This window comes from Bombyx mandarina, chromosome 12, assembly GCF_030267445.1.
Source record: "Bombyx mandarina strain Sakado chromosome 12, ASM3026744v2".
Classification (NCBI taxonomy): Eukaryota; Metazoa; Arthropoda; class Insecta; order Lepidoptera; family Bombycidae; genus Bombyx; species Bombyx mandarina.
The window spans coordinates 8,480,493-8,498,221 of record NC_143219.1 but is presented as its reverse complement, the minus strand read 5'-3'; the positions used below and the strand labels follow the sequence as shown (position 1 = coordinate 8,498,221).

The 17,729-nt window shown below is 35.9% G+C and overlaps 2 protein-coding genes across 3 annotated transcripts in view; both read right to left on the bottom strand.

The window, feature by feature from the left end:
• The window catches only part of LOC114248663 (uncharacterized), a 104,524-nt gene extending 102,691 nt beyond the window's left edge, over positions 1-1,833 (bottom strand). The window contains exon 1 of one of the 2 annotated variants that reach the window (XM_089731661.1): positions 1,599-1,833. The gene's annotated coding sequence lies outside the window, so the exon portion shown is untranslated. The remainder of the gene's footprint in view (positions 1-1,598) is intronic. The other variant, XM_089731663.1, reaches the window with a different exon arrangement.
• Positions 1,834-6,318: 4,485 nt separating this feature from the next.
• On the bottom strand, positions 6,319-17,400 carry LOC114248651 (glucose dehydrogenase [FAD, quinone]). The gene is made up of 6 exons (XM_028181952.2): positions 17,236-17,400; positions 16,572-16,970; positions 8,775-9,005; positions 8,161-8,293; positions 7,738-7,857; positions 6,319-7,639 (listed from the first exon to the last, which is right to left on the bottom strand). The coding sequence occupies exons 1-6, from the start codon at positions 17,237-17,239 to the stop codon at positions 6,388-6,390; spliced, it is 2,139 nt and encodes a 712-aa protein (XP_028037753.2). The 5' UTR covers positions 17,240-17,400; the 3' UTR covers positions 6,319-6,387.
• Between the last annotated feature and the right edge of the window lie 329 nt (positions 17,401-17,729).

Below are 17,729 nucleotides of genomic sequence, written 5' to 3'. Positions count from 1 at the left end.
TAATTGCAGGTTTGTTCGTGTTCTGTCACTTTTGTAGATTGAGTTAAAACTTTGTACAGTAGGCTCCCTAGAGAAAGTTTTGGCATACTACCATGAATGTACTATATCATAGAAGGCGTTTCATTTTGCTATAGTCACGGCAGAGTTAGCCGTCGCAGCACCGTGATACGTGACCTTTAATATACATACAATATTAGTTCGCCGAGTTTCTCAATGGACTTTTTCAGCTGGTCGCGATTCTAATCCAGTGGAAGACGCTTTCGCGAAACAGCTGCCCTTAAGATATAAGGCTAGGCTAAGTCGGGCAGTTTGCAAATCTCACCGCTGCCGTCTTCCATTACTAAAAAACCAGCAATTCTTCTAACTATTCTATTCCACAATTCTACCCTTAGTACTTTAGTTTATAACGTTTACATTGCTACATATACTTGTAGTTTGTTTCTCATAATATTAACTTCACCGAGTCATATGAGTTTTATGAAACTAACAATCAAAACAGACTTAATGTACCTATGGACTTTTTAATTGTCTAAAGTATCAAAGTTTTATGACAATATAGAATATTGTAAATAAACTATTTTAATAATCCTCAAACAAACAAGAGAGTCAAGAAGATAGTTTGTAGTTACACTTTGTCGAATTTATTTAAAATCTTAGTGTACAAAAGAAACTTCTAGTTATAAAATAGAATACACATATGCTTCCAAATAGTAGATAATCAATTTAAATTAGTCAGAAATATTTTGAGTGCGTTAATGACGTCATCATTTTTGGGTAAGTTCAATTTAGATTTATTTGAAAGTTCACTAGTATTTCACGTTTCTAGCGCAGTATTTCTTTTACTTTCTGGGTCAACGGGGCTCTCTGCAAACGGATGCTACAGATATAGAACAGTTAGTCTCGTTTTAAAATATTCTGCTGCTTAAATTATTGATACTTTGAAGACAAGGGGCCTCTCAGCTCGCTCTTATTGTTCGTGTGACTAGAATATTAAGGATTTGTATACTTACATTACACAAAATGCGTGTATAGGTATACCGACTAAGCTATAGGACCGTAGAATTAGTGGATTGTAAAGGATTAGTTATTATTATAATTAGATAAATATACATTTAGAATTTAGGGTTTATTAACGTAATACTATATTTTAATCAAAAGGATGTTCGGATTTTTTTTAATTTTTGGATTCTATAAAAAATAACAGGAAATTAATGATTTATTAAATTATAGCGACCCGCCCTCGCTTCGCTTCGGAAACTGTAATTTATTATTGATTTCTCAATTATTTAATGGATGTCATTATACATATAAACCTTCCTCTTTAATCACTCTATCTATTAAAAAAAACCGCATCAAAATCCGTTGCGTAGTTTTAAAGATTTAAGCATACCTACGTAGGGATATAGGGACTGTGAAAGCGACTTTGTTTTATACTATGTAGTGATTATTAAATTATATCGTTTCCAACCATTATCTAATCTAAGCTATACTTTATCACAAAATTAAATTAAGTTAGGTTTTTTTTTTCTAAGACAAGTTTTCAATGCTTAGGTAGAATAACGAATAATGATGTTTTAAATAAAACTTTAAGAGCCCACCCCAAATAGTAACAGAACATCGAGATTAAGTTAAATTACTTCACTTTTCGAATATCGAATATCGAATTTAATTTGCAGTTTTTTTTTTCGCGTCGCGGCAGTTTAGTTGCTCTCAGCACTAAGTATCGTATTTAATTTGCAGTTACGATTTTTTTTTTCGCGTCGCGGCAGTTAAGTTGCTCCCCACTTGTTGAGGGTGCAACCCGAGATCCACTGACGACGTTCGCGCGCTCGGCGGAGCGTGAGCGACTGCGCCACCCGCCCATTCATTGAACAACCCCGCTTTAACCCCGTGCTCTCGATTCGATCTCGATTCACATTCATTTTTAATTCAGAAACCACGGGATAGTATTACCGTTAATTACCGTTAAAACTAGTAACTAAAATAAATAATTAGTAATGAATTTCGTGAAGCTTAATTTTGTGATATTAAAAACCCATGATCAAGGTATATTCAATTATTATGTGTTCAATATGTTATTCTCGTAGCAAGGTAACAATGTATCGTGTTTCCTCAAAATTTATGTTTGTAAAATTTGTATTAAATAGACAATATGTTGAAAAGTTTATTGTTTTTAATCTTATAACGTTGCCAGACTATAGTCGGATTTTTTATTAGACGAAGTCAACTGACGTTTACTGTGTTGTCAGTTTTTGATGAAATAAAAATAGTGTTGTGACAAAGTGAACGATTGAAAAAACTCCTGAATTAATGAAATTGCCTCGATTGTCTAGTGAATAGTTGGTGTGCCGAATTGCCGATATCGGGTACGGGGTTAGAATTTTAGGCGTGCTTTGTACATACCAACGGGTTTTCGACGAAATATTATGTTCCTATAGTATCTACCTGTACTGAATACCGAGTGTTTTAAACATTAAGAAAAACATTGCGAGGAAGCTTGTAAGACTGTCCTATTTCCAATACATCATATAGTTGAAATTATAGAGGTATAAAATATAACAATTATAGGTAGGTAATGAAAATAAAAAAACTGATTGTAGTTACATACTACTAGTAACTTATATTGGAGCACTTTAATACAATTTTATTGTAAAATATAAATAATATTCTTTGATAGTTTGAAATTAATGATTAACTCTTCAAACTCAATATTCATTCATGTGATTGAACGAGAACTGAACGCATCACTATTACTTTAAATATAGCAACATTATTTCACAAAGTGACATTAGCTACTGTCAGCTGGCTTCGTCTAATTAAAAATCCGACTATACGTACCAATTCATGGCCCTAACATTTTCTACAATCAATTTCGGTTTTAAATTCAAGATCATCAATGGGCCAATATCTAAAAAATAGCTTTTAAAGACGTAAAGAAAGATACATTTTGAAACGATTTGCTATAGTAATTAAGATGTTATACTTAGTCTTTAAATTATTGGAAACACCCACAGATTTTCGTAACTTATCCTGAAATTGTATCCACCCACGCTAAACAAATGTATGTATAGGAAAGTAATTTGCATGAAATATTTATAAGTATGGATATGAAATTTGTTATATGTATTAGTAATTATTGGACAAACAATTATTTACTGCGGGATGATTTTAGGATGTGTCGAATTTTAAATATATTCGAAGTTCAAATCATAAAATTAAATTATGTTCATTTCATAAGAGGCGCGCGTATTTTTTTGGGTGGCTTCCATTGTCTCTGTCAGTTACTCGAAAATTTGTTCTTTTATCACAAACATATCACAAATAAATATGAAAAATATTGCTACTGCCCTTGTCATAAATGTCTGCTATGTCATAAAATTTAAAGATTTTAATGTAAAAGAATTTGTCAATTAAATAAGATGACATTTTCGGATAGTATATTTTCCAATAGTAATAATGCCAGAAAAATAAACACTTTTTGTAAAATTTGTAAATGAAAACAAAAAGTAATTGCTTTGAATATTTATGAGCGTTGAAATGTGATTTTAAATCACGTAGTTTCTTACGTATAGTTTAAAAGTAAACGGTGTATGTGGGTGTATTTAATAAGCTGCTAATATACGACTGTAGAGGAGAAAAGAACTTTTGCGTAGGTCTGGGTAAGCCCACGCCTTGTTTATATAATACACATTGTTATTACTATATTTAATTTTCAGTGCGCAATATGAAATTTTCCCTTTCTTCCTTCTTTCTTTGGAGATTTCAAACAATAAACTTTGAAAACCTTTTTTGAAAACATTTAAAATTAGAACACAATTAGAATTTATGTTACGTTACTTTTAATATACTGGTGGTAGGGCGTATTGTAAGCTAAAACGGGTAGATATCATCATTAGTTGTATGGTAAAACAATAATGCATTCAGGTTTGAATAGTAGGACAACCCGAATAATAAAGTTGAGATTACGATCTTAAGCCTAAAGTTGGTGTTGAAAAATATTATACGCCAGTGTTCGAGGTTTTTTTTTGTAATTTAATTAAATAAATTAATGTTATAATTCTTGATGGTATTTCGAAGTGTTTGACAATCAGTATTATACATACAGATGTATAAGATTTGTAATTACAGTTCTCAACCTGCATTCCTTTGTTTATGATAAAAACAATTTTATAATAGAATTAAGATTACTCATAAAACAGTATTCAAGCTTTTATTTTGCTTTGTGGCAAATGCGTAAGCCGCGCGAGCCAAAATCAAACAGAAGAAGAAGACCAGTAGAATGTCGACTTTCTTGATACTTTGATATCAATACTTTGGATTAATACGTTAAAGACGTTATAGATATATTAGTGTAGTTATATATAGAGGGGCAGTCAGTCGTTGTATAAAATATTTTATTTTAACGAACGTATATTATAAACTTGTATGTCTATTGTGATATATTGTATTGTGCATGTGTTTTTTTGTTTATTAAGTGGGTGTATTAACGAGCTCACGGCCTACATGATGTAAATTGGTAATATTATCAATGTCAACCCACCTTGGGACATCAGGTCGAAGGATAAATTTAATGAAAGGCCTCCTTTCTTCAGTGTGTGCGTATCGGTTCTAGTAAATTTATTATAAATGCAAGTGATATCCAGGTAGCAGGTAAATAAGCACGGTTACGAGACATCTTTGACATGCTCTGAGCTTGAAATAGGAACATCAATTAATAGCAGAATGCTAATTGTCTTTTTTTGTCTCTAATCTATTCACCGGTAGCCTTTTTTTATTGTTTAAGTGTGTGGACGAGCTCACAGCCCACCTGGTGTTAAGAGGTTACTGGAGCCCATAGAAATCTACAACGTAAATGCGCCACCCACCTTGAGATATGTTCTAAGGTCTCACTAGGTAGGTTATAACGGCTGCCTCACCCTTCAAACCAAAACGAATTACTGTTTCATGGCAGAAATAGGCGGGGTGGTGGTACCTACCCGTGCGGACTCACAAGAAGTCCTACTACCAGTATCAGAGGTCCTACCACCAGTAAAATACCAGTAAGTACCTAAGGGGCTATTCCAGCTACGCCCGGACGTGTAGGTGAGCTCACGGACTCAACCTGAGAGAGTTTGCTAGCACTAGCTCTAGCAAGAGTAGTGCTTCGCATAATGTACCATGGGATCGGAATCGCAATACACTGAGAAGATCCGGCCAGAAACTCAGTGGGGCTAATTATTATTAAAGACACTTTGCGTACATGCGTGTGACTTCAAAATTTTTCTTAGGATGGAAGAATTGCTGCTGCTGCTGCCAGCTGACATTTGTCCTGGTGAAACTGGAGAGGCATCCGGGCTACCAGTAATTCCTATCTCCAAAAGAAAAATAGAAGAAGATTGGGCATGATACTCAACATGTTGATTATATTCTTGAGTAAGTTCGAGTATAACGTGAGCTGTGCTTTGGCTGTTGCTACCAGTAGCCTCCAAAGTAAATAGATAAAAAATATTGTAGATACACACACTATGGACCAATTTTGAGAAAGGTTGGGGTGGCTTGAGTAGACTGGAATCGTAGAGCCGTAATTTATATTTTCCGAAAAGACTCTTATCATCATATAAGAACTAGCCTAAACAAACAGTTAATCGGATTGAACGACGCAAAGTCATTTTGTAAGTATTAGCAATATGAATGAAATGAAAACTAATAAATTTTATTAGCTATTTATTTAAAGCCATGTCAACTTACGAAGTAGGTAACGTATAAACTTACAAAGTTACGTTGGTAGAGTAAGTTTAATTAGAAAGACATGAATAAAGTAAAAACCAATCTACGTTTTTTAGTTGAGGCAATAACATAGCACACTGAATACCGTGCCAACTTAATGGATCTCTGTATAGAGGAACCATTAATTTTATTCTTGGGGAAAACATGACACCGCACAAACCCTTCCACACCCATTCCCTAATAACATAATGAAATCAAACGATGCTCGTTGATTTTGTTACAAGTCCCTTAGCCGAAAATAAATCGGATTGTAACAAAAGTACCCTAATCTATGTCAATCCTTTCTAGTAGGTAAGTAATAAACATTACGGCAACATTTCTTTCTTCAAAGGCGTTTAATTTGTAAGCGTATTCGTTAAAAACATTTTTAAATATAACGTTAAATCTTTACCGCGCCATATTTTATTTACCAGAATAATTAACAAAAAATTCCATTAGAATTAAGTATATGCGTATTATCATTGTCGTGAGCAGGAAGCAATTTAAAACACAGCCTTAAAATTAATAATTTGGTTTCATGGCAATGGATATCCTCAAATTAAAAAGCGCCTATTTTTAATAAATACAACTTTATTTCACTTAAATTACCATAAATAAATAATCTAACATTACAATTAAAGTTTAAACGGAAGCATTTGACCATGTTTGTTTTATCATATCAGCGGCTTTTTCAGCAATCATTATTGTAGGTACAGTACTGTGTGCACAAATTGGTTTCGGAATTATACTTGCGTCGACCACTCTAAGACCTTCAATGCCGTACACTCTTAGCTCTGGATCCACAACCGCATAAGAATCGCTAGGTGGACCCATCTTGCATGTTCCTACTTGGTGATGTAAAGATATAACCATGGTTCTGATAGCACATTCCCAATACGGATCTGAGCCAGGCGTATGTTCAGAGCATGATGGATAATCCGCCAGAAACAGACTTGCTCCATACTTTTTAAAAGGCTCCGATTCTCCCAATTTTATTACGTATTTTATAGCTTCCAATAAAGTATCCATGTCTTGACGGTCTTTTAAATAATTTCCGTATAATTTTGGAAAAGAATAAGGACTTGTGTCTCTTAATTCCAGATAACCTGTAGATTTTGGTTGTAAAAGCATTGGAATTGCTGACCACGTGTCCATACTGTTCAAAGAACTGAATGATTTTACGTATGTTTTATCGGAGATTCGCCAGCTTTTTCTGAAAGCTCCACCTCCATCTACATTGATCGATGTTCCCATGCTTATTAACTCGACATCCGGAACTTGTTCTGGATCCTTTGAAACGGAAGTTTTAATATAACCTAAGGCTTCGATCATTCCAGGAGAAGTTAATAGTCCATCCCCGAATTGAAGCCATTGCATTAAATTTGGCAACGTCGCTACCTTAGGTTCTAAAAGACTAGCATTGCTGGAATTCAATTTGAAAATAACGCCAGGGAAAGCTATATGGTCATAAAGTGATCTTCCAACTTGCAAATTTGCCAGTACAGGTATCCCCAGAGTTTGTAAATGTTCTTGAGGCCCAATACCTGAGAGCATTAGTAACTGCGGAGAAGCTATGGGGCCAGCAGCCAAAATTACTTCTCTGCGGCAACGAACAGTGTACTTAGCGCCATTTTTGAAGTATTCAACGGCATAGGCCCGTTTAGTAAGTGGTTCGATAATCACTTTGCCAACTCTAGCTTCAGTTAAGATGTGTAAATTCTTTCTCCTCTTATGGGGATGTAGAAATGCTTTGGCGGTACTCAATCGGTGGCCCTTGGTAGTAGTTGTTTGTACATAACCAAAACCTAATTCATCTGGGGAGTTGTTATTGTAATCAACCGTGGGATGACCAAAGTTTCTTCCGGCTTGCAGAAATGCTTCAACTAAACCGGTTCTGGAAAACAATACAGAAGTGATTAAATTATTCCGAAGCGGCGAACTTTGACTTAATTGTAGTTTTATAGTTGGAATGAATAACTGTTTAAAACTTACTTAAACGGAACATTTTCGACTGTAAGCTCGCCATCTCGTCCTCTATAAGAAGCGTTCTTGTATTTTCTTAACTCTGACCTTTCAGATTTCATGAAATATTTCAGAACTTCGTCATGGGTCCTGATTAAAAAAGTTCAAAAGTCAAAGTTAAAAAAGGTTCTCAGATAATACTGGCAGTGGCACATAATGATAATTGAATTTGATGAAATATTAACAATTATATTTGGTGTATGCATATTCTAAGCCACGAATTCTAATCCTTATTTTAATAGATAGCATAACGGTTCTCAATCGTTTCAAACCAGACTATATTACTGCTTCCCAGATTTCCCAGCAGCAATAGGTAGGGTACCCACCTGAGCAGGGGTAAGGTTGCGTATTTTTAGTAAAAAAAAATTGTAATTAATTTTCAGTGATGCTTACCATCCGTAATTGCCATCGGCTGCGATTCTATCCCAGTCTTGTGGTCGCCCTCGAGTGTATAACATGAAATCAGTGACACTACTTCCGCCTAAAGCTTTTCCTCTCGGCCAGTAGCAGCGTTGTTCATCGCTACCTGAAATATATTTTTGAATAAATGTAGATTATTCATGCTTTCGAGCCATTCTGGAAGGCATCAAATTTTTCATGCAATAAGTCGCAGATCCAAAACTGAAATTCTACCACCACGTTGACAGATAATTCTGAAGTTTATTTTGTATGCTTTATGTATTACCAGCTGGGTTTGTTTACGGATTTGTTAAGTTTGTTTTTGCTCTAAATATGTTGTTTGGCTCCCGGCCCAATAGACTTAAAGTAATATTAAAGTTAATAGATACAACAACGTGGATGCCACTACCCGCCAAAAAAGGTGACATCGAAGTGTTGCCAATATTGTAAAGCAGTTTTTCCGTCCTTCGAACCGGAATGTTTATCCACTTCACGTCAGAAAGAGGCAAAGTGGTGGTTGGTATGTACTCACTAAAGTTAAGACTGATTAAGTTTTCATTATTATGTCAAAATAATCTGTATTCGTTTGTAAATAAACATTTTTTTACCTAAGCAAACACCGGATTGGTGTTCCATAGTGTACGGCCACGCGTAATCGGTGAGTTGAAGATACCGCGCTAATGCAGGTATATCAGATATAAGCATCTCTGGTTTACCAGCTTCGATCACTAATACAGTCGCCTTAGGTTTGTCCTCTGTAAGGCGGGAAGCTAAAACAGACCCCGACGTTCCTCCTCCGACTATGATATAATCATACTCTTCAAGTGGTGTTGTATGTCCTGTAAAATTTAAAGATTGTTTTTTTTATTGCTTAGATGGGCGGATGAGCTCACAACGTAAATGCGCCACCCACCTTGAGATATAAGTTCTAAGGTCTCAGTATAGTTACAAACGACTGCCCCGCCCTTCAAACCGAAACGCATTACTGTTTCACGGCAGAAATAGGCAGGGTGGTGGTACCTACCCGTGCGTACTCACAAGAGGTCTTACCACCAGTAGTTAAGGAACTATTTATATTTTTATCAATAGTGACAAGATTTAGTCTTATATTAACTGAATGAACCGTACATTTTTAGATAATTAAATTTTAATGAGCTACACTTGTTGTGCTTTAGATCAAATATTAACTGTCTATTTTTATTTTCTAAAACGCCCTGGTAACCCGTAGTGAACCGAAAACATGTTTTCGTTTGACCCTAGGAGATTATCATAAATTAACATTTATGAGGTATTAATAAAGGGAATAACATACTAGTAATACTACCTTAAAATTAAGTAGCAAAAACAGAGACGACAGGCATAAATGCTTTTTTTTATTGCTTAGATGGGTGGACGAGCTCACAGCCCACCTGGTGTTAAGTGGTTACTGGAGCCCATAGACATCCACAACGTAAATGCGCCACCCACCTTGAGATATAAATTGTAAGGTCTCAAGTATAGTTACAACGGCTGCCCCACCCTTCAAGCCGAAATGCAGTACTGCTTCACGGCAGAAATAGGCAGGGTGGTGGTACCTACCCGCGCGGACTCACAAGAGGTCCTACCATCAGTAATTACGCAAATTATAATTTTGCGGGTTTGATCTTTATTACACGATGTTATTCGTTCACCGTGGAAGTCAATCGTGAACATTTGTCGAGTACGTATTTCATTACAAAAATTCATGCTTGTTTCATTATGTTCATATTTCGTCAAACGGCTGTTTGAAAAGAAGGTAAGTTCATGACTACCGGTCACACACACTCACACAAGACCTCGATCTCTCGTGTCTCTCGTTTTAATTGTGCTGTATTAAAAACGATATTAAAATATATTCGTCTTAATCACAGGATAAAAAAGAAAAGAAGGAGAATTAAAGATACTTATATTAAAAAATCAGCTGGGCCCAAACTATGGTTTCAAAAAGAAGTGAGCGCTTTTCGGAATAAAACGGAATCCGGAGTCATAAAGTTTCCAGATAATAATAATTATCTTTCTGTTTGTAAAAATGTACATTCCAGACAACAGTGGAATGTGGAACGCTGAATTTAAATCGACTGAACTTGTAGCAGTAGCTATAACAGAAGAGAACATGAAATAACAGACATGAATTTGAATATCACTAACATTATCAAAATATCTTTGCACAGATATTAATTCCATAAAAAATATTATTTCATTCCGTCGGCACATTAAGCAATAAATACCGCTGGGTGGAAGATATGAAATTCCCTTTATTAAATGGTTTCTCTAAAAATTTACTACGTAACTATATGTAAAATTATTCATAGTAACTAGTCAATGTAATATTTATAATTTATACATTTACCCACGTGTTCTCGTTAGCATTAACCATATCTAGTAATCATGACTAATTTTAAATGATCGCGTTATAAACAATTTGTATGGAAACGTTTGAATCGTACGACGCTTGGTATATTTGCATCCAAGATGCGATCACGCCAGAGCAATAAACATGCGGAAAGGTAAAAATGTTTCGCAGCTAATGGGTACCCAATATTTTCTCATGAAAGACTGCCACTATAACATAGTGTAGTATAAATAAATTACTGGCAGTAGGCCGTATTGTGAGCCCACACTGGATATTATCGCTTATCTTACTTATTTCTGCGGCAAAGCAATCACGCTTCTCGGCAAGGAGGATCCTAAACTTGTTTTAAAATACAATTAAAACTTAGACCTCAAAATGGTAGGATTGACTTTTTAATGCCCACGAGCTGTGGTAACCACCTAACAACAAGTAAGGCACGGGTGCATCTGCCCAGCACATTGAAAGCGCGCCAATTTCAAATACCTTTTGCTCATCACCTTAAATGAGATTAACAATGGGAAAAAGTCCTCGCTTGAAACGCAAATGAACTTTTTCTTTCCTACCTATGCTGATAGCCTTGAGAGGCTATATCAGCTTCACAAATGAACAAAAGCGTGTTGATGAATTGGTTAGGTTCGCTCGTCCATAGATAAATCATCTGTATTCCGTTATGGTATTGGTATGCGAGCCTGTACTTTACTGGGAACGCAGAATCAAATGTATTCATAAGTGTCTGTAGATAACTCATGTTGACTTTAAGCGAATTGATATTTTATAATGCTTGAATTTAGTATGAGATTCTTGAGTGTTCAATCGTAGTTGGCTTTGGTAGTAAATTCTAAAGCATTATTTTGATTATATTTTAGTTTCCATTAATATTTTTTATTAGAAGCTCTGTAGATAATGAGAAGATTATAAGCTTGTGTCTGTGATATCTATTCTATATAATTATTAAATTTTATGTTAGACAATTCTGAAATTGAATTTTAATTGAAAACCGCATTTCAATTTGATCAGTCAAAGTAGAGATAAGCATTGTACAAACACCTATGCAAATTGTCAAAATTCTATGTCTACGATTTTTAAGAATAAATTACGTATACCCCGTTGCCAAAAACAAAAATGCCTGACAGCATCCTGATAGCATTAAAAATTAATACTGTTTTGTATTTTACTAATGTTTAGACTCTGTATATGTAGATGTGCTTTTTTAATAACATGAAGCTAATTCGAACTTTATTAATAAACTAGCCGTATTCGCCCGCTTCGCTGCGCATTTATAATTAACATTATTATCTATTGTCATTATTATTAGGAAGTCCAACGCTCATATAAATATTAGCCTATACATTAAGTACATGTATTTTCTACATGGATACCAAGTTTCAAGTTAATCGGATGCATGGTTCAGTAGTTATAACGGAACATCCGTAAAAACCACTATAGATTTATATATTAGTATAGATGTTCTTGAAAAAATGAATAAAAATGTATTTAAAATTTAAATGCAGAGAGTTTTTTGATAATTTAAGCACTTCAGATTTTATTGAACTTTCGAAATTCCTGGCCTGCTTTCCGAAAAATTTAAAAATACGCTCTACTTCAAATACGATCATCCAGTACCTATTTATTATTATTACCAGCATTTATTTTTTGTTAAGAGACTCGGTTATCATTTTTCTGACTAATTCATTAACGCTGTGTGAGAATTAATTTGTTAAAGATTTATATCACTCAGTTTGGTACATGAATAGAAGCAGTATTGTTAGAGAAGACCTTGTGACATGGATCTTTTCAGTGATAACATTACAAAGTGGGAAGTTTGCTTCCGTCCGTGAAGATATTAAAAGATAACCTTGTTTTCAATACACTGTTACCCTTTTAAGCTCATCTGAAGCTAGTTGGAGTACTTAACAGCATAAGATCAAATGGTATTATGAAGAATAGTGAAGACTCTTCTCTTTACACTTCTTCACTTATTGTAGCTTATGTGGCAATGTCGCCGTGGCCGAATAGGAAACCAATTTAGTCCGGTATTTGGAAACATGTTCATGTTTGGGATAATTTCAGAACCGATGTACCTATAAGTTCTGCAATTGTTTGAGTTTGTTCAAAAGAAAGTTCAAGGAAATACACGATAGTGTAGTCATGAAGAAAAGAGTCTTGGTGAGAGGAATTTTGGATAAGGATTACGGGGGACGTTTGCACGGTTTTTACGAGTATAATGTCGACTAGGTCTGTATTTTTGTTAATTTGATAATCTATTGGGACATTGTTGTAGAGAATAGACTTAAAAGAGCCAAAATCAACATAATTGAACCTATATCTGTACACTCTTGACAGAGTGGTCGTGGTCAGTCGGATCCTGCGATACTGATGCTCTCGCGATGTGATGCCATGTGGCACGGTGTTTGGTAGAGTGAAAGCATTTATGTTGCAGCGGGTCACAGATTTAATGAGGTTGGTCCATCGTGTTAGAGATCGTCCGCGAGATCTTTTGCCCTCGACTTTCCCATGAATGTCAGGTCACGTCATGATATAGCAAATATTAATAGCATGATGCACTTGAAATTTTAGTTTCTTGGTTTTTTAGATCTTACTGATTTTTTCGAAACCATATTGAACAAAAACAAAAATTTTGTGTATAATATATGACGGATGTAGGGACGTCCGTAATGTTTGTAAAAAGTGTGACGTCAGCCTTGCGACGTCACGGTCATTAATTTGTTGACGATAACTCATGTTTGGGTTTCCGAAACAAAACTTCACGAGAACTTCACGAAAACTTCGTATATTGCACGAGAAGCATAACAACGTTACAGAGATATCCGTACAGTACAACGGCTCGGACACGAATCAATCAGTGCTAGACAGCACGGCCGTATTTATGGGGCTTCGTACCCGTGAGCGTGTTGACACGTTTTAAACACGTGAGCGTGTTTACACGTTTTTCAAACACGTGAGCGGGCTTACACGTTTTTCAAACACGTTTTAAAGTATTGAAATTACAATAAAAGGAACTGTTTAACATCAATTTCTTATCACAGAGTAATTAGTTGATGATCAGTAGGTAAATAGTCATATTTGCGCCGACACGGCCATACTGACAGGCGGTGCGCGCTCTGCACCAGCCGCCCATGTATGGTGTATCACCAGAGAGTTCTTGGAGTCCATCTGAAACAATGGAATGTCTGTTTCTGAGATTGGTATCTGTGTACCTTCTTATGTTACTTTGAAAGTAACTTATTTTGTGTAGTTTTATATTGTGACGTACACTGTGGTACTTATGTAGTGGACGTACACTGTGGTACTTATGTAGTGGACGTACACTGTGGTACTTATGTAGGGGACGTACACTGTGGTGCTTATGTAGTGGACGTACACTGTGGTACTTATGTAGTGGACGTACACTGTGGTACTTATGTAGTGGACGTACACTGTGGTACTTATGTAGTGGACGTACACCGTGGTACTTATGTAGTAGGCGTACACCGTGGTACTTATGTAGTGGGCGTACACTGTGGTACTTATGTAGTGGCGTACACTGTGGTACTCATGTGGTGGCGTACACTGTGGTACTCATGTGGTGGCGTACACTGTGGTACTCATGTGGTGGCGTAATTTTATTAATCAAAAATAAAAACTTATCCTTATGCAGATTGTTGATTTTGTTGTTCGACCATCCTGGTTTGTGAAGTAGATGGTAGAGGTTCATCGGCTGATGCTCGTGGGTAGTCTTCTTCCACCGATACGGTTATCTGGTCTCCAGGTTGTTGCTCAGCGGAGGCGGCATGTGATCCCACTTGGGCGGTGCACGCTCTGCACTAGCCTCGTTGATTCTCGTAGGTTTTCTTTGATTCCCATTGATCTGCAGGAATAAAAAGTTTCTCTGAGTAGCGCATCTGTTATACTTGCGTTACTTGTAACTATGTAAGTTTGAGACTATTAATGCGATTTTATTGTAGGGTTCTCGGAGGTTTTCGTAGATTTCTCGGAGGTTCTCGTAGATTTCTCGGAGGTTCTCGTAGATTTATTGAAGGTGTGATAAGAATGTGTAAGGTGTTGTTCGTTGTGTAAGGATATCATGGTCTTCAGATGAATTTTGTGGTGAAATTTTAGTAATCAAAAATAAAAACTTATCTTTTGTATTCATTGATCAGTTGATTGTTGATTCCGTCTCCAGGTTGTTGCTCAGCGGAGGCGGCATGTGATCCCACTTGGGCGGTGCACGCTCTGCACTAGCCTCGTTGATTCTCGTAGGTTTTCTTTGATTCCCATTGATCTGCAGGAATAAAAAGTTTCTCTGAGTAGCGCATCTGTTATACTTGCGTTACTTGTAACTATGTAAGTTTGAGACTATTAATGCGATTTTATTGTAGGGTTCTCGGAGGTTTTCGTAGATTTCTCGGAGGTTCTCGTAGATTTCTCGGAGGTTCTCGTAGATTTATTGAAGGTGGGATAAGAATGTGTAAGGTGTTGTTCGTTGTGTAAGGATATCATGGTCTTCAGATGAATTTTGTGGTGAAATTTTAGTAATCAAAAATAAAAACTTATCTTTTGTATTCATTGATCAGTTGATTGTTGATTCCGTCTCCAGGTTGTTGCTCAGCGGAGGCGGCATGTGATCCCACTTGGGCGGTGCACGCTCTGCACTAGCCTCGTTGATTCTCGTAGGTTTTCTTTGATTCCCATTGATCTGCAGGAATAAAAAGTTTCTCTGAGTAGCGCATCTGTTATACTTGCGTTACTTGTAACTATGTAAGTTTGAGACTATTAATGCGATTTTATTGTAGGGTTCTCGGAGGTTTTCGTAGATTTCTCGGAGGTTCTCGTAGATTTCTCGGAGGTTCTCGTAGATTTATTGAAGGTGGGATAAGAATGTGTAAGGTGTTGTTCGTTGTGTAAGGATATCATGGTCTTCAGATGAATTTTATGGTGAAATTTTAGTAATCAAAAATAAAAACTTATCTTTTGTATTCATTGATCAGTTGATTGTTGATTCCGTCGCTCGACCATGCTGGTTTGTGAAGCAGACTGTACAGGCTTATCGGCTGATGCTGGAGGGTAGTCATTATCCGCCGATACGGTTATCTGGTCACCAGGTTGTTGCTGAGCGGAGGCGGCGTGTGATCCCGCTTCTGATGACGGATGTAGGGACGTCCGTAATGTTTGTAAAAAGTGTGACGTCAGCCTTGCGACGTCACGGTCATTAATTTGTTGACGATAACTCATGTTTGGGTTTCCGAAACAAAACTTCACGAGAACTTCACGAAAACTTCGTATATTGCACGAGAAGCATAACAACGTTACAGAGATATCCGTACAGTACAACGGCTCGGACACGAATCAATCAGTGCTAGACAGCACGGCCGTATTTATGGGGCTTCGTACCCGTGAGCGTGTTGACACGTTTTAAACACGTGAGCGTGTTTACACGTTTTTCAAACACGTGAGCGGGCTTACACGTTTTTCAAACACGTTTTAAAGTATTGAAATTACAATAAAAGGAACTGTTTAACATCAATTTCTTATCACAGAGTAATTAGTTGATGATCAGTAGGTAAATAGTCATATTTGCGCCGACATATACATTTGAAGGATTAAAAAAATAAAAATTTTAATCTAACTATAACTTTATACCAATAGTCAGTGAATAAGGCGTCCGACTAAACTTTAGGGCTAAATCGTAACAAAAATCTCAACTCAATAATGCGTGAATAAGTGTTTGTGATACATTTGTAAGGAAATAATGTAATCGAAGTAACAAAACTGATTCGAAAGACGAGTATTTAGAATTTTCGAAATATCATGTTATGGTTGACTTGATGTGACTTTCTTTTTGGTTCGAATATTTTTTTGAGTATTATCACTTCATATTATAAATCGAGTTCTTTTTATAATTTTAAAGAAAACGCTTTTCAGTTTTCGATTACAACAAAAAAGGAATTTTACGGGATTGCCACCGGGTCAGATAAATGGGATCTGCACAGGCAAGACGGTCTCGAGCTTAAATAATATAATATTGTAAGCTTACCTTTAGGTAGAGGATACGAATCTCGTAAAAAGTCGAAAGGATCGTGTGAATTCTTGGGTGAATAGTTGTTGGTCGCCATCGTTTGCATTATCATGTCAACTAAAGGGCTCTGAGGATACGACCACAATAGGAAACGTTTTTGTCGTTCAGTTAGTTTTGATCCTTCAATAGTAGGGTTCACGCCATTTTTTTTAAAAGGCTCGGTAAGGTTTCCCGGAAAAGTCCACAAGATTTTGCCGTTTCTATAATTTTGGGAAGGCGATTCGATTTCCTCCAAAACGTTCTCTGTATCGTCAGTAACGGAAGTTAAGTCATCAAGTAAATCTATTTTGTATGCGTTATTCACATAAATCAGTTGATATACTATGAATACCCACAAAACCGAAAATTTCATTGTTCCTGTAATTATAAGTAATATTAATAACAATTAATTAATTTTGAATTATTAACGAATTTGGCAATTTAGCATTTTACTTAATATAAGTAATTAATACAATTAACGTTATTGATTAATTACGACACTATATTTGAAAACTTTTTTTTTTTCAATATTAATAGCTACAAATAATTAATTATAGAATCAAACATTTTCTTGTATATTGCAATAAAAACATAAAGAGGACATCGAAATAATAATAAACGAAATAAGACTAAAATTACTCACCCATTTTCGAGCTGCAAATGCAACAATGGAAAATATATTATAAAAATATTTATATATTATATTATTCCGATCCCGCGTCCCGTCTCTACTGCGGATCGTCGAGAAGTGTTGTATTCGAATTCTTACTGGATGCTCGTGGCTCGGCCGCGCACTTGAATCTACCGTTACGTTGACATAATGACCAAGATCAAAGTAGTGCTAATACAATCACTTATCATCTGCTTAGCGGCATACGGCATGCCAATTGACAGCCGTGAGTTAGACTCACTGAAAAAAACAATGCAAATCAAATAGAGAGGAGTTTGTTATCAACAACATCCGAAAGTGTGTTACTACAACAAAATTACCCTTTTTTTTCGTTTCGTAGGAACTGTTTACCTAAACTAAAATGTAATGAAGAATACCTGACGTTTCTATTGCAAACAATCAACAAGAATAGTGTTTTTTTTTATTGCCCTTGTAGGCAGACGAGCATACGGCCCACCTGATGGTGA